Genomic DNA, 20,183 nt, shown 5'->3' with positions numbered 1-20,183 from the left:
CCAGGGCAAATCAGAAGGGAGCTGCTCTGTAGAGGCAGACCCTCTTCCTCACTTGCTTCTCCTGTTCACCTCTGTATCTGTGGAATGCTGAAGAATGGACATTTCTTCTCCTTTCCTTAATGTCCTGTTCTACCAACAACTCCCCTTGTGCACTTCAAGTCCCAAAAGCAGTCGCTGCCCTTCCTGCATGTCCCTTGCTTGGGCTCAGCACTTGGCTTTGCAGTAAATCTCTGCCACTGCTTGGCATCAGGCACCACATGCTTGCAGCATCCTATGCAGGATGGGATTACACCTCTGGTCTCCTTGGACTTTGTCCAGGAATAAAAAATGGGTGCAAAGAGTGCAGATCTGTGTTTGCAACTGTGCCTCAGCTGCATATAGTGCACCATCCTGTATTCCCATGGGTCCATCTTCTTGTAACTTCATGGGTTCTCAAAACCTTTTTGGTGGTAAAAGCTGAAGCTTTATTGTTATGCTTACTCTTTAGTTAGTCTGTTTGCAGCTGACTTAAACTGGCAAGCCTGTGGTGAAGATATGTGTTCACAGGGAGACAGGAATATTGCCATTCTTTATCTTAAAATATAAATGACACCTTATACTCTAGTGGTCCCACCACAGGACTTGAAGCAGGGTTGGCAGTTCCCTCTTCTTGATGAGTAACCGTGGCATTGTCTGTAACTGATGTCTGCTGACACTGGAGCTTGGCAGCATTAGGAAGGAACATGAGATGTGCACAGGTGACGTGTGCGTGGTGGTGAGGGGAAGTTCGATGGGATCTTTTCTCTAAGCAACAGTATCAGTTTGACCTGGAGGTTGGTGATAAGCAGAAAGTGATCTGGGCACAGACAGCTCGTGACCAGTTCTAGAATTAAGTGATCCAATTTTTCTTGTGCATTTATGTCCTGCCCATTTAGTCCTGACTCCTGAACTGTTGTCAGTGTGTAGCGGATGGAATTTGCATCCCCATTACTGTCTGGTTATGGAAATAGTTGCCTATCAGGACAATTTCCATACAGGACAATTACCTATACTTTCTGGGAAGGCAGATACAGAATCCCTGGGCTCTTTCCATCTTCACAGCAGTTGCTAAATTACTACTTCTCTACAACACTCATTCACTTCTTCTATTTCTTCTCTCCACAGCCACATCAGAGCAAAGGCAGAACCAGCAGACTTCTGTCTGATGAAACAAGCTCAGAAACGCCAGTTCTTGTAAGTACCCAGTTACCAGAGTGTCCGGTTCCTGTTGAACATTACAGAATGGTTGAGACTAGAAGGGAGCTCTGGAGGTCAGCTGGTCCAACCCTCCTGCTCAAGCAGGGTCACCTAGAGCTGGTTGCCCAGGACCATGTCCACACGGCTTTTGAAGATCTCCAAGGATTGAGATCACACAACCTCTGTAGGCAACTGATTCCAGTGTTTCAGTCTTGCACACCTGAATGCCCTGGAAGAGGTGGCAGCTTTGATATTCCCCTTTATGTAGTGCAGGATGTTTGTGGGTGTCCTTCTGTATTAGTCCCTGCCAGACTCAGTCAATTCTAAATGGAATTCAGTTTGCTTCCACTTCTGTCTCATATAACATCTAAGCGAAGAGAGCACAGGAAACTGCACTTGCTCCTTTTAAGAGTTCACCTTCCCTGTCTTATTGAAAAGAAAGTGATGGCTTGGGCCTCCTGTGTATGGTGTGTGGGGTTTCAAGACAAACCTACACCAACTATCATCTTGTTCCTCTTGGCCACAGTTGTCATTTCTGGCTGTACCATGTGAGTATGTCTGTACTGTGTCCCTCTGTGTGGCATGGACAATGTAGTTACCATTGAGGTGGTACATCCCTTGTCTTGGCTTGCTGAGTTAGAGCTGTAACATCTAGGTATGGCTCAGTCTCTTATGACATGAGGCCTACGTAGCTCTAGCTGATGACCTTCAGGAAAGCCTCCCGTGTTGTATAGGTGAGGAGCTCCTGGAACTGTGTAGCATCAGGAGCTACAGCTGTTCAGTTGGAACAACTCTGGGATGCTAACTTAAATGCTGTACGTCCCTTATGAGGACAGCTGTCCATTGGCATCTGCCAAACCTTTTCTTGTAGAATGAAGTCCTAAATGTTTTTGAATAATTCCTGGCAACTCCTTATTCCTCTGTATAATCTGTTGGATACTTTATACTGCCACCAGGCATCAAGAACTTAATTTCCCCTCAGCACACCTCTCCTGGGGCTAGGCACTGTGATCTGGCAGTGTTTGCTTTCTGTGATAACCTATTTCCAGGATTTCCGTGAGTTCTGAGCCTCAGCTGAGGCTGAGGAGAACAGTCAGTCAGTCTACAGATCTCAGCACTGCTCTCCAGCACGCTCTTTGATGAATACCCTTTTCTGTCTGAAACTGGCCAGTGTCGGTACTGGGATGCCTTTCTTGCTCAGTTCTGCCTTCCTGGATGAGTCCCTCCTTGGCCTTGAGTGCCACCAGTGAGTGTCTCATTGCGCTGGAACTCATAGGTAAAGAATGTTGCTCGAGGAGGGACTTGTATACAGATCTACATCGAAATAGGCGACTCCACCACAATCTTCTGCATCAGCAAGCTGATGATCCCATGTGCCCCCCTCTTCTCCTCTGAACAAAACTGCACAGATGCACTGAGTAGTGGCGTGTATTCTACCATAGTGGTCTGGAAAGTCTGTGCTTCTTGGGAGGGAAAAACTTTGAAGGAAGGTCTTTGAGGTTTATTTTCCAGGACATTAGTTAGTACTGGAGGCTCCCTAAGCCTCACCCCATTGCCCCAGCTGCCACAACCTAAGCTTCAGGTTTGGCTTCTCTCTCTGTTCCCCTGTCAGGGGTAAGGCTGGCATTAAACAGAAAGAGCCCTACTAGGGAGAGAACTAGCTGAGTGCTGCAAGCTGATGAGGACTCTGCTGATCCACAGCAACTGCTAAGAACATGCTGATGTGTGTCTTGCTGGGCTGTGGAGAACCTGGCAGTCTGTCTGAGGGAGACGGGGAGGTTGCAATGGATGTGACTTAGGTCGAAACTCACTTCTTTTATTACACTCCTCCTGCTCTGCTCTTCTTCCCCTCTTGCTTGCTTTTTAAGGCAAGACTATTTCCACAGCAACCAGCTGTGACCAAGCATGCAAAGTAATTCAGTCATGCTCCTCCCACAGTGTTTAACTAGTATGTGACACATAGGATTACCAAGCCTCTACATTGAGTAATAAGGAGGGCCAGTAGATGAGCTCTCAAAAGCAGAATCTGCTTTTGTGCTAGTGCACTCTGAAGTAGTTTTCATTCTTAGGGATTTACCAGATACCCCCAGTCTCTTGTTCCTGATTTACTAGGGAAAAGCTCTAAAAAAAAAAAAACAAACCCCAAAAAACCATTTCCAAGTGATGCTGGACACTAACATGATTGTTTCTGTCTCTGTGGCATGAGATCAAGTCTTTGGCTCCCATGAAGCTGGCAGCAATTTTGGCTTTGCCCTTGGGTAAATTAGGTTTATTTCTTGCACTGTTCCTTTCTGAGGTTTACACCCAGGATCATTCTGTCTATAGAAACCCATTGCTTTATGAGTTCTGTTCTTATCCGCTCAGTTCCATTTGCATGAGACTTAGCATTTGTGTGTTATTTTTCTTTCCTCAGAGAAGAGGAAGTGGCTCGGTTTCATGAGGTCATCACTAATCCCAGGTACAGAGCCAACCCCCTCATGGTCATCAGTGAACATCTCTCCAAGAGTCTGAGGCAGGAGGAAGAAGGTAAACCCCTCTAGGGTGTCAGCTGGGACAAAACGTGCACACTGGATCTGGTGTGAGGGCTCCAGGCTGCAAAGGAGCACATCACTAATGTGACCTCTTAGCCACTTCAGTCCTTGGAAGCAGTTCAGCAGATTATTAAATCCAACAGTCCTGTTTTCTGTCTGCAGGAATAATGGTGTTCTCTCCTGACAGTGGCAGCTGCTCCTTGGAAAGCAGCCTGCAGAGAGCAGGGTGTTCTGCGAGATTGTTGTGTAGACATTATGCTCCCTGCAAAGTGTCTTGACACCTTTTCTCTTCTTGTGAGCAGATTTCTTAAATTGTGCCAGTGCCAATGTATCTGTTTTCTGTTGTTTCCCTCCCCTTTCTGACAACTCTGAAAAAGGTTTCCCTATTGCTCTATTGAGATGCTTCAAGACCCCAAGCCCTGGAGCCCAGAAGGCTGTTGTAGATCTGTATAAGGACTGATGCTGCTGTTCAGAGACATTGCTTTATCTGAGAAATTTAGCTTTGGAATAAACACACTTTCATATGGTACAGAGTTTGTCTGGCTCTTGTTTTGGTAAATACTAATTGAAATATGGCCTTATTCCCATCACTGGAAAAATTATTTAAGAGAATGGGTTTTTTCAATGGGTACAGTGAACGACTAGATTGATGCTGCGGCGTGTAACAGAAGCCACGTGAAATCATTGCAGATCACATCTAACTCACAGATTTGCCTTCCTTCTACCCTGGAAGTGTATGCTTTCCATGGGTGATGCTGATCCCTTTTGGCCTGTTTCCTGCTTGGCCTGCCCTATATAAAGAATCCCCAAACGTGTCCTGGCTGCAGGCTGTGAAATTCAGCCAGTCATTTATGTGTTTGGGTTTGGGAACTGCTGCAGCGGGGGGAGGCCCTTCCTTCTAACAAACACAAATTTTCACAAAACTCCAGTGAATCTTCCTGCGGACAACTGAAGACAGGGCTGTTCCCTATTTGAGATGGTCCCAATTTGACACCCTAAAATGTCAGTGCTGTCTTTTGAACCATACAAAAAGTTTTCTGATGCTTCTTAACTTTGGAAAACCTGCTTGCCTATTTTGGGTCAATGGTGATGACCATCTGAAACGTTTACTCTGGTGCCCAGGCAGAGCATGGAAGCTGCAGCCGACTCTTACCCAAGTTAGTGCCTAAAACCAGCTGCAATGGGAGTGGCAGGCATGTTGATCATACCTGTCTCTTTCATCGCTAGTAATGCTGCTTTTTTTCCATTCCTCTAGGCTGGCACTGTTGAACAAAGGCAATTACTTCTAATGCCTGCCTCTTAGCCCCGGCAGTGCAGATGCTGTTGCTGATGCTGCTTGTTGTTAGAGTAATGTCACCATGCCACCCCTCCTCCCCCAAGGCCTGGCAGGAGAGTCCTGCTGGCAGAGGCCACAGATGCTGGCTATGTCCTATCCTCCACCCTGTTGCTCTCAGGCTGGCAGGGCTCCCCTCTCCCCTGATGGCTCCTGCGTCAGTGCTGGCAGGTGAACACTGCTGTGCTGTTCATTGGCATGCTGTAATGCTCTGCAGGACCCAGGCTGTGGAAAGCAGAGGGCTGTGGTGGGGTCAAACAACTTGAAGTATCTCCCCACCTCCTGGTTGGTTCCTGTTTGCTCTCTTAGCAGTATCTGATTGTGTTTCTTCTAGGCTATGTTGGATTTTAAGCTCTGAACACCAGCCCCAGCTGCAGACGTGCTTCCCCTGCTTATGTTATGCAAGCTGAGCACTGCATTGGAGAGCTGGGCCTTGGATGGGGCTATGCATTAATGGCACCTCCTGCCCATGGCCTGCAGCTGCTCTTGCATGCTCCCAACAGCCCAAGATGTGACTAAGACTTGAACCAAGGTAAGGTTTTTGGGGTGGTTTTCTCTGTAAGCCCACTGTTTACCCCTTTACTTTGTCTCATAGCTAGCTGTCTACTGAGAAAGGTGCCATCCTTGTGCTTAAATGAAGGGAAGGCAAGAGATGAAGAAGGTGAAGACATCAAAGTACAAAGGAGGATGAAGGTTGATTCTCTTGTTAGTGAACAGGGCAGTGAGGGCGATAGAGAGGTGTATCTGGAGGGCAGGAGGAACAGAATGCAGCTTGCATGGCGTGTTGGAGGACTTCTGCTTGTCTTCTATGCTTTGCAGGAGCTTTGCAGCTTTCTTTTTGTCTTGTGTTTTTTAGACTATACATGACGCACAAGGAGAGCCTTGGCCTCCTTGTACGTCTGGGTCATGCAGTAGCTGAGCTGTGCCCTCACACTTCCCTTCGTAGCAGTGGTGATGTGTTATTCTGCACCATCACAAATCAGTGTGATAGCTGGGGAGAAGCCACAGGCAAGTATAAAATGCCATCCTGGGTTGTGTACGGGTGAGATCATTTCCCTCCCCTTAGAGATGCATGTGGTGCATCATGGCTGTGCTTTGCAGAGATCCAGCGGGAGTAGCGATTTCATTTGACATGCACCAGTTTCCTGGGCACCATCTATTTTGCACAGAGCTTGACCATCCTTATAAGCCTCTGGAGAGTTAGTTGGATTGTCCCACGCACCTCTGTTCCAGACCAGTTTCTTCTTAGTAACTTCTCCCTAGGGTGAAAACAAATCTGAAAGGCTATCAATTCCTGTCTTCGCAGACTACTTAGTTCTCTTTTTACAGGTTGAATCAATGCTTGGATGGCCTGAATTGCAATGTTAGGGAAGATCCTCAGCTGGCAGAAGGGCTAGTTATAGGTAGTAGGGTAGATTTTGCTGTGGGCCATGTGCCAAAAGATCACCACTTTGAAAGAGTAAAGCCTGACAGGACTGTGTCCTTTTCTCATCCTGTGCAGTTTTTCTAAGAGACCCTGCAGTTTGGGGCTGGAGTGGAAAAGGTATTTCTGTGTGCAAAACCAGCAGTGAGCACTTTGGAACCCCAAAAAGCATCACTAGGGTGAAGGGCTCTGTGGTTTGTGTAGCTCTTCCAGGGTGGCATCAAGATAGGGGCTGTCCCTGTGTCTCAGCCTACATGTAGACTTCCCAGCACCTTTAGGTTGCCAGCTGTGGTGCTTATGGCCAGAGTTCATCACTGGAAAATGGGACACTAACAGCATGGTCATCTAGCACTTCTCCCCGGCTCAGCCTGGTTGCTGGGTCCCATCCTTTCCCTTCCAACCAGTGGGAGCCAATAGAGCTGAAGCTTCATTACTTAAGAAGCAAAGAGGTGACTGACCAGGTGGAGGTATTGAGCTGGGTGACCTCACTCAGTACTGCCTGGTAGCTGTGCCCATGCTCGTGGCCCTTCACCTCCATGCACAGCACCACTGTGCAGTACGTGCTCACCTTTTCTTTACCTTGGGTGGGCTGACACCATCACTTGGATGTGTGTCTAACTCTTAGCTATTTTGAAAATGTTGGTCTCCTGGGTATTGAGCAGCAGTTAAACATGTGACTGTTTGAAACTACAGTTCATTGCCTGCTGCTGCAGGCATCTCCTGCCCCCGTCATCGTAGCAGTTGAGCGAAGGACTTAAAATCTGCCAGGAAACGGGCGTCTGAGACACAGAGTCGCCTTCACAGTTGGCATGTTTTCAGGATGATAAAAGCTTTCACACCAAGTGGTTTGGTTTTTTTTTTTTTTTTAGATAGCAGGGTGGGAAAAAATAGCTTCCAAGCTGTAAGGAGTAGTTGTGCTGGAGGGGAGGGCGGGGCCCGACCCGGCAGCTCTAGACTTAGCAAGAGGTGAGTAAGCACCAAATGCACTGCAAACTCAGGACTGGAAAAATCTGGGGCTAGTTGTCACAGCTGTTTTCTTTCTTGGTGGTGATTTTGCCCTTGAAGGCTGTTCACAGAACCATGTCTGAAAGCAGAAGCTTGGGTATCCTGTCCATCTGGTGATACCAGCGGATATTTTCTGCTACACACAAAGCACCCAACGCAGTGGGTGGAAGGGGATTCTCCTTTACCAGCAGCTCATGGGTAGTGTCTTTGGTTGGCAGGTTGCAAAGGGATATTTTTTTTATAGCAGCTCTTGCAACTCCCATGTTTCTCCCTGGTACTGGTGATGGCCCGTTGTGCTGTTTCTGCTGGAGCAGGGGTTGCATCAGTCCAGCAGCATGTCTCAGAAACACATGGTGCGTCACATGGACCTAGCTCTGACCCTTCGTCTAACCCAAGGAAGTCCCTAGTGTGAGTACATAGACTCCCTCCTCCTTCCTTCCACTTTCTGGCTTGTCTGCCCTGGAAAGTTTTCCTTACAGATCTTGTGTGAGCCCCCCCATCCCTGCGCATATGGAAAATAATACTTACGCTGGGTAGAGAGTACTTTTGCTTACGCTTTGGTTGAAGCTGTGAGCTGTGTTGGCCTCATAGCTTTTTTTTTTTTTCCTAGAGCTAAGTATGTGTGATGGCTTTTGCCAGCATAACCCCTGCCAGCTCTGGCACTGAGGTACATGCCTGTGTGGCACATGCCTACCAGCACGGTGGAGCTGGCTGCCTCTGGGGCTGCTGAGGAAAGCTTGTGGCAGCTGGGGGCAGGCAGTGAGCCCAGCAGAGCTCCCAGGTTCACAGGAGTTTTGCACCCAGGGAGTTTTGCTCCCAGGTTTTGCACCAGGCTGGGTGCCAAACTGGCAGCCACTTGCTGTGCCAGCATGTTGTCCTGTGGTCTGTGGCTGGGAACCCATCCAGCCCCCCAGGTGGACTCAGACCTTCCTGATAAATCCAGTCTATAATGGACTGCAGAAAACAGTAAATTCACCCTGCTTTAGTTGAACTGGCTTTGTCAGTAAATGCTCTGGGATAGAGCATTGGGCTGGTGTAGAGAAATCAGGGGCAGTATCATTGTTGCAGGGTGTGGGTACAGCATTTGGTAGGTACTGATAGTACCTTTTCTTGGATGACTGGAGGGTTGCCATTGGTGCCGCCTCCTTCATACCAACACCAGTTTGTGGGAGAGAGGAATGGGAGCATGACAGATTAATTTGCTTTCTCCTGAGTCTTGCTGAGCCAGTGAAGAGATCCCAGAACTCTGGCAGGAGGACTCTGGCTGTGTGAATAGTCTGCGCTTAGATCAGTAAAACTGACCATCACCCTGCCTTTCATCTGTGTAGTGTAATCACCTGTCATGGGAGTGAAGCCCTCTCTTGGTGTGGCTGAAGAGAGACAGCTGGATGTCTATCAGATACGCTGTTTTCCAGCTATGCAGAGCTATCTTCATCCCATGGGTTCCTGAGCTTGATCCCAAGTTCTGGCAGGTGTCATGGCTGTACCAGATGCAGTAACGACCTCCAGTGTGCAGTGAGACCTTGGTCTGCACCACGGGAGGCACCTGCTAGCTGAGCCATCCATGATCCCGGCCATCCTTACTTCATGTGATCTCTAAGAGGCTCTTGGACAGCTTATGCCAACTGCTGGCTGGGAGCAGTGGGGCTGAGTGGCTGCCATGGGTTCCTTGAGTTGAGTTTCTGCTCTCCACCAGCTGGCAGCTGTACTTTGGTCTATGCCCTGGTCTGGTGCAACTCCAGCCCTCAGCTACGCTTTTCACTCAGTATTTGGTGTGTCAGTGGCAGCTGGTGAGGAGCAGTTGGAATGTTGGGAGCATTGGGTCTCTGCTACAGGATGGTTGCACGCCTCTGCTCCCTAGCTAGGGCATGCTGAGGCTGGCTCCCTTCCTGTGTATGTCTTTACCACAGCTGCTGATCAATGTGTCCCCAGGAGGATGTCAAGCGTTGAACCTCTGCAGAGTCATTTAGGGGTGAGTCTGTAGGTTTGCTGTCTGGGAATGAGAAGGTGTCTCCCAGCTCACAAAAAAATACTTGGAACGCCTCATTCTCCCTAACCTCACATCACGAGTATGGGCTGTGAGCAGGGGCAGCTGCTCCACGAGCTGTCACACCCCACCCCACCCCACCAGACCATCTGTCTGGGACTTGTCAGACCGTGACTCAGCCAGGCTGTGGCTGTTCCTGCTGCAGCCAGGGTCCTGGTTGCCTCCCTGTGACCTGGAGCGCCCATCCAGCTCCACTGTGTACAGGTCAGCTTCCCTGGGGAGCATGGTGACTTGTGGAAACAAGAGATCCCGGGACATGAGGAAGACAGATTTTTTTTTTTTTTTTTTCCTTTGAATGGCAAGTAGCACTGAACTTCCTTTCCTCCATCCCTGCCCCTGCGTGCTCTGCATGGAGCAGCTTGCCAGGGAGGTGGCTGTGGTTGCTCTGGGTGGGGACCCATCCAGGCAAGAGGCTCCCTCCAGCCATGAAAATGGTCCTCGACAGTCCCACTGCAGGGAGGAACCCCTCCCAGTGCTCAGGGAACTCCAAAGAGTTCAAGCTGACTCCTGCTCCTTCCAGCCCAGAAAGGATGGGGCAGAACTGAATGTCGCTGGCAGAGCTGAGACCTGGTGCTTGTGAACTTCTGCCCTGCCTCCCTCTTGCAAGCTCCAGCAAGCGCACCTAGCCCTTTCCTAGTGTAGGGTTCTTTCTTCCCCTAGATGCCCTCTTTACCCAGCTGACCCTTGCATTTCCCACACTTAATGAAGCCACTTGCACACTCCCTCCTGTTTCTTTTGCCTTTTATCTACAGCACAGGTACATCTGAAACCAGCCAAGAAGGGTTCCTGCAGATGTAGCAGGAACAGCTGCAGGGAAGAACCCGAGTAAACCCAACTGCATGTCAATTTGAGCCACTTAATGGTTTTGGAAGCAGATGAGATTGGCACCAGCAAATCCTCCTTTCATCTACATGTTGCACAAAAGAGGAGCAAGGTGAATCATCCAGTCAAGCCTTTGCAGCTGAGCAGAGTCATGTGCCCCTGCCCTGAAGCATGGATTTCACCATAGCCTTTTTTTGTGGCAGCCTTTGTTGTTTTCACTACCCTTGGTGGCTGTCCTGCCAGGACAAGGTATCATCATCTTGCTGTGTCCTGGCCTCTTCCAGAGCACTCAGGGAGGTGCACAACGGGTCAGACCCTCAGGGGCTCCACCAGTGCCCTCCCTTGAGAGATACAGTCCTGCTCCTGCTCTTTACTTCCTGACCTTTCACCAGTTACTAATCCCAGGAGGTCTCTACCTCTTATCCCATGGCATCTCAGTTTCTTTAAGAGCTTTTGGGCATTCTTCAAGCACTTAAGCACATGCCATTTGGAAATCTACCAGTAAAGCCCAGGTTAATTTGATCACCCTTATCTCCATACTTACTGTTTCCTTGCAAAGGAAAATCATGCCCTGCAATGCTAATTATCTGGGTGTCTGCTGATTCTGCTTTGAACCGTGGATTGCTTCAGTGTGAGGTGTTAAACCTGGCTTTGTGTTTTCATTTTGATGAGCAATTCAGTCCTGCTCAGCCATTTTCTCTGTGAAAGGTGGTGTTTTCCCCTGGGAGCTGTGGAGCTGCGATCCAGTGTGGAAGCAGAACTGAGTTGGGGTGGCACCTGGGGACCCGGCCTGGCACACCAGCAGCTTGCCCATAAGGCAGCGGCAGATGCCTGATATGCAAATCCCAACTCCTCTGGTTTCTTGAAGCTGCTGGGATGTCTCCCCTGCCACACAAGCAGTGGTGAAGGGAGGTCATGTGAACAGTGCTGGGCAAAACACCAGTTCTTCCATGTATCAGTTGTCAGGGCTGGGCTTCTCACTCAGAGTGTGTGAAAAGGCACTGCATCCATCCACAAAAAAAAAAAGAAAAAAAAACATGCTGAAATAGCTTACACTTCCTAAGCACAAATTTATGTAACAAAGTCAGACTTGTGGTAAAAAAACCTAAATATTTGAGGGTGATAAGATACATGGATGGGAGAAAAATGCATTATGTGCTACAGGAAGTGTTTGCAAAACCATGCAAAAATAAATGGTTACCTTCCGTTCCCTGAGGTCAGTCCCTTCCTGGTGCCTGAGCAGCCGGAGTTGCAGCATGCGGCTCTGTGGTTTCTCTCCGCCCAGTCCAGACGCCTCACTGGGTGCAGGAGCTCCAGAAAACCTAAACTGGGACAAGCATCAACAGTGATGTTGCTGATGGGGCTCTATCAGCTGAACAGGGGGGCAAGAATTTTTGTGGTGGCTTTTTTCCTTAAACAAGTCAATTGTTTCCTTATGAAGAAACTGTTAAATAGCTCAAACAAAACACAGAGCCTTGCCAGGAACATCATTAAGATTTAGACCTTTGCATCCGAATGCTCTGGGGTTTTCCAGACCACTTGGTTTCAGGTAGGACACATGAAAATACAATCTAAGGGTTTCTCTCTGCTTTAACAATTGGTGTTTCGTGCCAGACAGGGTCTGTTGGTGACCCTGTTTGAACTTGCTGTAATTTGTACATGAACTGCTGCCATTACCATACAGGTCCTCCTGTATCTGCTTGGTATGGCTCATCATCCCTGCCCATGTGGGGAGCTGTGTTGTCCTAGTGGTACCAAAGGGGTTGCTGCACTGCCCCAGGGCAATGAGGGTGGGTGGCTGCAGCAGTGGGATCCAGACCTCATGCTCGGTGTTGTTAAACAGAGGATTTCTGTGGTTTAATCTAGAGCAGGTTCTCTTTGCAACTGAGATGTGGCCCGGGAGACAGGGAGCAAGATGTCTGTGTGGGTTGTGGGAACCACAGCTGCATGGTGGGGTCCCAGATAACATTAAAGCTGCCATAGTGGGTTTGATGCCCAGTATGGCAAGCCAGTAGGTCCTCTCAACCAGCGCATGGGATGCAGTTTGCTGTGGAGGATGTTGACAGCACAAAGTGTGGCATGCAACACTTCGTTCGCTTGATGCTCCTGGGATAGTCGCCTTGGTTTCAGTGGCACAAGTAGGAGAGGAAGCCAAGACAAAGGACTATCCCAAACAGGAAGCTGCTGGGAAGGGAACAAATGTCAGAGGCCGGGTATGTGAAGGCAGATGATGCCAGGATATCCTCCCAGGGGAAGGCAGTGGAAGCAGAGGGAACTGCCTCAGCACATGCACCCCTTTATCCCATGCTCAGCCAGCCCAGGATGGACAGACAGCAGAAGGGGCCATGAGGACAGACTGTTCTCGCAGATGAAAACTTAGTCTGTATTTAAATGTATGGTTTATCTGGCTCCACCAGGCAGTGTTTGAGGTACTGCAGGATAGGGACCAATATGTGTGAGGGGGGAGGCGAGGAGAGCTGCTTTCTTGGGGGATGCTGCTGCTCCCAGCCCTCTGCACTCCGCAGGCTCTGCTGGCTCCGTAGAGAGGAGGGGGCTGCTCAGACCCCCGCACCGGGATGGGGTCATGGGGGGTATCAATGCCTCCCACAGCTTGTGAAGGCTAAAGCCTCGCCACTGTTTGATGGGTTTATGAGTGCATCAGCGGCATCATGGCCTGGACGTGGATGGCAGCTTCTCACTGGAAGCAGTGTTGGTGTGCCAGGCCAAGGGGACATGACTATGCTTACAGCTATTTTGGATACGTTTAATCTGAGTGCGTTTACAGCCATCCTGGATATGTTTAATCACTGCTCATTAATGTGAAGGTTTATCTAAACACCTTCCACTTCACTCAGTAAAAGGACCACTGCCTGTCTCATGAACCCATTTGCTGCTGGTTTGGGAGCCAGGAGTTTTTACTATGGGAAGAATACTTAACTCTTACAAAAGCTGTTGATCTTCCTCCACCTGCCTTTTGGCCCTCTCTGTAAAGGTAGAGCTCATGCTGCTTTAGGGGTCCCCTGCCCACAATGCCTAATGGTGGTGGTGGGCTCTAAGAGAACACTCAGGATGCTCCGCATTGCTTAGTGTGCAATACAGGCTGTTTCAGCCAAGCGGAGGATGCTGCAGGGGTGAGCCCTGGATGCTGATGGTAACCAGTCAAATAGAAATAGCAAACCAGTTCAAGCAATGCTTTTTCACACATTTTTCCAACCTCCCACAGTCAGTGTCTTGGGATTTTTGAGCCAGAGATATTGTTCTTGTACCTAATAACCTTTGCTGGATCATGCTTCCAATTTTTCCTCCTCCTAATTCCCAACAATAACTTTGCTTTTTTAATTTTTTTGACTACTTCTTGGCACAGCCCCACAAAAGGTCAGCTTCATCTGTCACAGTACCAAGGCTTTGCAGCTGAATGGTAATGGCCACTGATTCTCCCAGAGCATCGCTCTGCGATTGCCTACACTGCATTTCATTGGCCTCTTTTTTTTGGGCCCCCTCACTCAACCTTGGAAAATCTTTCTGCAGTTCTTTGTATTCAGCCTTGTCTTTGCTTCCTTGATTTGAGTGTCAGCAACAAACTGTGCCACCTTGCTGCACTGTCTTCCAGATCGTGTATGACTGTGTTGAAGAATGCAGTTGCCATCACAGATCCCTATGGGGGTCCCCGATGAAAACTGCCTGTTGCTCATACCCCCCACTCCCTATCTTTGCAGCCAGCGATTTACACCAGGGAAGACCCTTATCCTGTTGCACCTTGGTAACCTTACAGCTGCTGGTGGGTAACCCTTTTGAATGCCTGTAGACGTCCAAGCAGCCGCCATCAGTTGATCTCCTTCCCCCAAGTGTACAGACTTCCAGTAGCTGTGTCCCCTGGCTTCCCATGGGCCATCTTATTCCATGCATCTGCTGTTTCTGCTCTTTAGGGTGGTTTGTGCAGATCTGCTTGGTGCACGCATTGGGCTTGGACCAGGACTTCCCTAGATCCTCATGATTTAAATACTGGCCTTGCGTTGGTCACTGAGCTGGCTGGATCACAACCTGCTTCACAGTGGGACACTGTTGATACTGCCTCCAAAGGAGTCCTGCACTTTGGCTTCTGGTCCTGCCTGCCCACAGTGACCCATGGGGACACTTTACCATGGGTGGCACCATGCAGCCCCATGCCTGCAGCCACTCAGCCTGGGGGTGTGGGCTCGGGCAGAGGACTTGGGGGAACTGGAGCCAGCCTTTCCTTCACCCTGGCCCCAGGAGAGGTCCCTGACAGTGGGGAAGGAGACGGAACGTTGCTGCTGGTGTGAAGTTGCATTGGCCTAACATCACCTTTCCTCCAACCCCCAAGGATGGAGATGCCCATCTTTGGGACTTGACCCCAACCCAGTGTGAGAACCTCTCAGTCTTAGGGCTGTCCTGCTGCCAGCTCTCCCCTTGGATGACAGCAGGCAGGACACTCTGCTTGGACCGGCAGCCAGCACCTGATTTGAGTGCTTGTGGGCATGTGCCGGTCCAGCATCACCATCCTGCCTGCAGACGCAGCACAGGTACACATTGTGTAAGCACAGGTACACATCTTGGTATTGTTCAAGGGTCTGCACAAGCAGGTTACAGCAAGTGGAGCTGCCAAACTGTGTTGAATCATGTGCTGGCCTCAGAAATTCATGTTACGGACCATCTACAAAGCAGCTGTATCATGTACTGGCATCTGCACATGAGTAAATTCTATCACGTATAAACAAGGTGGTAGGAATACAGGCATACATGTGTTACAAAGTAGGAGCTGGATCTTGGCAACCAATGCCAAATATACAACAAATGATTTGATAACTCAATAGCATGGAAACATCAGCAAGTGAGCTTGGGCAGTGGGGAGAGCGTGCTGAATAATTGAGGCAGTGATGATTTTTATGAGAGTTAAATTACGTGCTCTGTAGCAATCTCTGCTCATAAATACATGGCTAATGCTTGTGAGCTCATCTGGCATGGGGCGAGGGTCAGCACCACAGTGGGGAAGGGTCTGGGAGTGTGGCAGGGGAAGGGTCTGGGAGTGTGGCAGACTCCACATGGGCGGATGGACAGGCAAATAGGTGGGAACTTTGTCTGCAGGGTGCCTGGTGTCCCGAGCATGAGGGGTGGGATGTGGTGGGGGTGCAGGGAGCTGGATGACCTGCCCGGGGCACTCTGGTGGGGAGCTGCAGACTACAGTGTTTCCCCAAACCCTGTCTCCTTACTAAGAAGGATTGCTATTGGCAAGCAGCTAAATCTTGGAGGAGGCATCTGTGCTTCCCAAGTGTCCTCCAGCAGGCAGCCACTGCCCTGGTGAGGATGTTGTTGTCCTTCCATAGGACAGCCAACTTGCCACCCTCTGCAAGGTCTCAGGTTAAACATTCCCCCTCTTTGCAGCATCACTTTAGAAGCAGGTTCCGCAGGCTTGGCTGCTGCTCCACCAAAGATCATATGGCAACAGCAGGGGGAAACTACCAAGCTTGGATCTGCTGCTAGGGCTTTTCAGGGATGCAGTTCCTGTTGGGTTGGTGCCATGGGATGGAGGAGGTGAGGGGTCTGGCAGTGCATCCACCATGTCGCTCAGGTGAGAGCAAGGACTCTAAAGGCATATCTAGATGAGCTCACATGCTGGGTGCAAGATGTGGGTCCAGTGAGGTGGGTGTGGGATGAAAACTGCATTGCAAGAGCTATGCGCCAGGACATCAAGACCAGCATGCAGGGCTGCATTCAACACCTGCCCGGAAAGCCATTGGGATGCTAAAACACGGGTCCTTCACCTTGGACTCCGCTCTCTAAGTCAGAGCTTGTGGACAAGTTTCCTGCAGAAGATGCATGATGTAGAGGGCACGTGCAGACAGAGCCATTAAAAAGCAGCAGAAGGTTTCAGCTGGTGGTCAGACATTGCAGTGAGGCAAGATTTAAAGACAAAATTCCCTGAATTCACAGGCAACACTTCTGGGAAGAGTTGGTCATTTGTGAAATCTATGGCTCTGGCAAGCCCACTATCGGCTCAGCTCTTGAAACCCCATGTTCTGCAAGGACCTCCAATGCTGCACAAGCCTCAAGGGGTGACACTGGCCAGCAAATTAGCCATAGCTGGGGAATGCTGAGGGAGCATCAGCCCAATGTGGAAGCTTTGTGCCGGGCCTGGCCTTACTCCTACTGCTGCTAATTGAGCCTCGAGACATGTCCTGGGGTGGGGGATCCCCAAGGAACAAGGCCAGCTTGCAAATCAAGCTGCCCCAGGGCAGAAAACTGTTTCAGAGCATGGAAACTGTAAAGCTGCTTTTGGCTTGTGGCATTAAAATGTGCTATGCTTGGTTTTACAAGCAACAGTCTAATTTCCAATTTCCCAGAACTTTGATGAAAAAGCCATTGTTAAAAAGCCATTCATTTATTAAAGTAAGTTTCCAGAAAAAAAAAACCCAAGGAAAAAAACCGATTTGGATGAAAATTAGGAAGAAAAAGAGCAAATTATTTGGAAAAATATGACGCAACTTTGTTACACTGGCACAGCTTGGCAAGGGAGCTCTTTTTGTTCTCTCAATGTCAGGGAACCAAGTTGTTCTGCGGTGGAGTCAGGCTGGCCATCAAGTGGGATGAGAAGCCCAGGAGGACACCGTGCCTCCTACTGCACCCTTGCCCCTGCACCGTCTGCCCAACATGAACCCTCGTGGGGGCCCTGGCAGTGACTTTCCTCGCTCCAACACAGGGCTGGAGCTGGCAGAGACCCCCTCCTTGTCCCTTGGACTCCAGAGGGGCCAAAGGGAACATCCCTGGATGCATTTCTGGCTGTCCTAGGGGGGACATCCAGATGTCCTTGGGGGAGATAGCTGTCCTAGGGGCCAGCACCTCCCCAGTCTCTTCCAGTCCAGTGGTGGGAGTGCTATGATCTTCATCATTGTCAGTGGTACCAGGCAAGGTAATTAATTCTTAGCCATGTCCCCCGGCTCCTGCCCTTGTAACAGTTTCCCCAAAATCCTAGTGGGACACAGCCAATTCAGCCTATGAAACAGAGATGGAATTGAGGAACATGGTTTCATTCTTGCTGGCTTCGCTGCTGATCCTAAGGGGGAAAAGAAAAAGAGTGTAGCTAGTTAAATTCCTTGAGCCAAAAATAAAATACGATAAGGAAATGCAGACAGGCGTTCCTGGAGGCGAAGGCTTTGCCGGCCAAGAGCTGCCCGCCTGCGGGTGCTGCCACTCCCAAGCAGGGCAGAGGCGGATGATTGTCTCTGTGAGGGAGGAAATATAAAAATAGACCGTTGTTTCCAGCATGGGCTTTCGTGCTTTTCTCTTCACCCTCCCTGCAAGCGCGTGTATGGATCCTTACCCCGCCAGGAACAAATGGGGAGAAGGAAGGAGCCATGTGTGAGCAGAGCAGCTGCTTGGTGCTGCACCCACAGCCCATGCTGGGCATTGAAGGGAGCACGATGCAATGTGATAATATGGGTGCCACCACCCAAGCACTCTAGAGAAATGTATGAGAAAGCACGCCAAGCTCTTAGCACAAGGTTTGAATGCTACCAAGGTGGTTGATGTGGCAACATGTGTCATTTTTGTCTGATTGATTTCTACACAAGGCTCCTGTGATGGCTGGGCACACCTCACTGTGGGCCCGGCTCTTCCCACTGGCACATCTGTGGGTCAAAGCCTTAGAAAATCATGTTTTTTTTCTTTAAATATCCCCTTTAAATATCTTATCTTCAAATGTCCCCTCCTTTTGGATCCTAATTACTTTAATGAACAGTTTCTTCTTCTGGTGGCCAGCAAGCTGGACGCCACTCGTGGGTCTGTGGGCAGCTGCAGGAGGATGGATGTCAGGAGTGGCAGGCCCTGCAGGCAAGGTCCCACCTCACTTCACAGCACTTTGATTTCAACATTGGCTGTTGCAGTTCTGGATATTCCTCTCTTCTGTGCAAAGGTCAGTGGTTCCTGGGTTCTGCTTGTGTCTTGGTGTCAACAGCAGCTGGGGGCTTTGAGTTCCATCCACAGCTAGACTTTGTGTTGGGTGGGGCAACCCAGCTCTGCTTCAGCAGTGGGGCAAGCTGGGGGAAGTGCTCCAACTCCTCTTGGTGCCTCTGGTACTTTCTGTATCTTTTCTCTGCTTTGACCCACTGTAGAGTGTCCTGGTGCACCCCATGGCCACATGTCCCATTACTCCCCTGGAGGAAGCTTCTGAAGAGGTTTCCAGCATATATTCTGCATTTCACTGACTTTACGCTTAACACCTTGCTCTTCTCACTTGGAAACACCTCCACCCTGAGATCTCCCATCATGTGCAGCTGGGATTGGGGGTGTCCACTGTCCCCCCTCTACATGTGATAGAATGATTGCTCCGTTACTTGGCTCTGGAAACCACACTCCAGGCAAAATGCTGCAGTACATAATGTTTAAAGTGGCTTCTTAAATGGAAAAATATTACCCAAGGGCAAATTAAGTAAGCTGATGGCTTATTTAATAACTTTTTGTCTTCATTTGGTAACCTCAAAGGGACAGAAAGCTGGGAAACTAAGATTTCTACTCAACCAGTCAATGTCTGTCAGCTGTGGCTGGGAATGAGATTTTGGGACATGAAGGACAGAGGGGAGGAGTGATAATGGGCTGCAAGCCTGAAAAGCCACCAAAGCCAGGAAGAGCGAGGCCAGTGCTGTGTCCTGCTGTATCCCATGGGCTGAGCTTGTTTTGAAACCTGCAGATGTCAAGAGCAAAATGCAAGTCATTGCTCAGAAACCTGTTCCTTGAAGTAACCTTGTGCTTTTGCTCTGAGCCTGCTGTCACAGGCAGACTGTGCAAGAGCCAGGTTTTAAAGCAATTAAACCTTTTTGGATTCCCTGTTCTGCAAGAGGTTGAAACCGTAATTTACATAACAAGCCATGAGATACACTTAGTAGAAGCACAGATGAACTTTGCTGCTGGTGTTTGAGTGAAGATCACTCACTGTTTGCTGGAAAACACTGTTTTGCCTTCTCATCTTGGCATGTTGGCATGCATGGGGACACAGACATCACATCTGAGATGATTTTGGAAATGCAGAGGCTCAGTCCTTGGGCCCCGCTCTCTCTGAGGCCAGTCACAAGTCCCCAGGGTTAAGCATGGAGGGACTTGTTTGGGTTTTGTTTGGTTTTTTCCTCTTTTGAACCAACGTTGGCATTTCTGAACCTCTTGACTAAAAGTGACTTGTTGAAAAATAAAATGAAGGTGTTTGGGTCTAAAAGGCAAACAAAGCCAAAGGGAGAGGAACTCCTCAGCTGCTTTCATGCTTCTGGCAATGATGCACATCTCAGCAGGTCTCCAAGCAGCTTTGGGGTGTCACGGGTGGTACTGCAAGCCCCAGCATCATGTGTGTGTTACCTAGGGTCCCTGTAGGACTGCTTTAACACCACAAAGTCCTTTTCCATGTGCTAAACGCACTTTAATTACTTGAATTATATTTTGTTTTCTGTTTTCCTAGAAGTGTTTGTTGTAGGCACCTCACTCACAGCCATCCCTGTGCACTTGGTAGCAGGCTGTTTTATCCCTGTAGGGCTGCGCAGGCCACGTCGGGGGTGCTGGGTGGTCCTGTCTCAGCCGAGGAGTCGTCCCCAGCACTGCCCCCTCTGGAGGCTGGTGCCGGCACCTATCACGCTGCTCAGGGCAGTGAGGGTGCCCAGCCCAGCCCACCCCGCGGAGCCAGATGGGTCACCCCACTGTCACCTGCCCGCTGAGGCCTGGCACAGGACTTGGCCAGGGAGCAGCGGGCCCGGCTTAGCCCTGCTGGCCTGGCCCGCACCTGCCTGCCGGCTGGGGGCCGGGAGGGGCGGG

At 49.7% G+C, this 20,183-nt stretch overlaps 1 protein-coding gene across 4 annotated transcripts in view; it reads left to right on the top strand.

The window, feature by feature from the left end:
* The window catches only part of FAM207A (family with sequence similarity 207 member A), a 34,912-nt gene extending 23,318 nt beyond the window's left edge, over positions 1-11,594 (top strand). For 3 of the 4 annotated variants that reach the window (XM_035893970.1, XM_035893966.1, XM_035893967.1), the window contains 2 exons: positions 1,144-1,212; positions 3,629-3,717. In XM_035893970.1, coding sequence (XP_035749863.1) covers positions 1,144-1,184 — 41 coding nt within the window. In that variant the 3' untranslated portion in view covers positions 1,185-1,212; positions 3,629-3,717. Of the gene's footprint in view, positions 1-1,143; positions 1,213-3,628; positions 3,742-5,413; positions 5,612-10,306 lie in introns of those variants that run through there. The other variant, XM_035893969.1, reaches the window with a different exon arrangement.
* Positions 11,595-20,183: the final 8,589 nt, after the last annotated feature.

Source organism: Egretta garzetta, unplaced genomic scaffold, assembly GCF_000687185.1.
Source record: "Egretta garzetta isolate BGI_Z169 unplaced genomic scaffold, ASM68718v1 scaffold875, whole genome shotgun sequence".
NCBI lineage: Eukaryota > Metazoa > Chordata > Aves > Pelecaniformes > Ardeidae > Egretta > Egretta garzetta.
The sequence above is the reverse complement of the archived record's forward strand: the minus strand, read 5'-3'. Positions and strand labels throughout refer to the sequence as shown.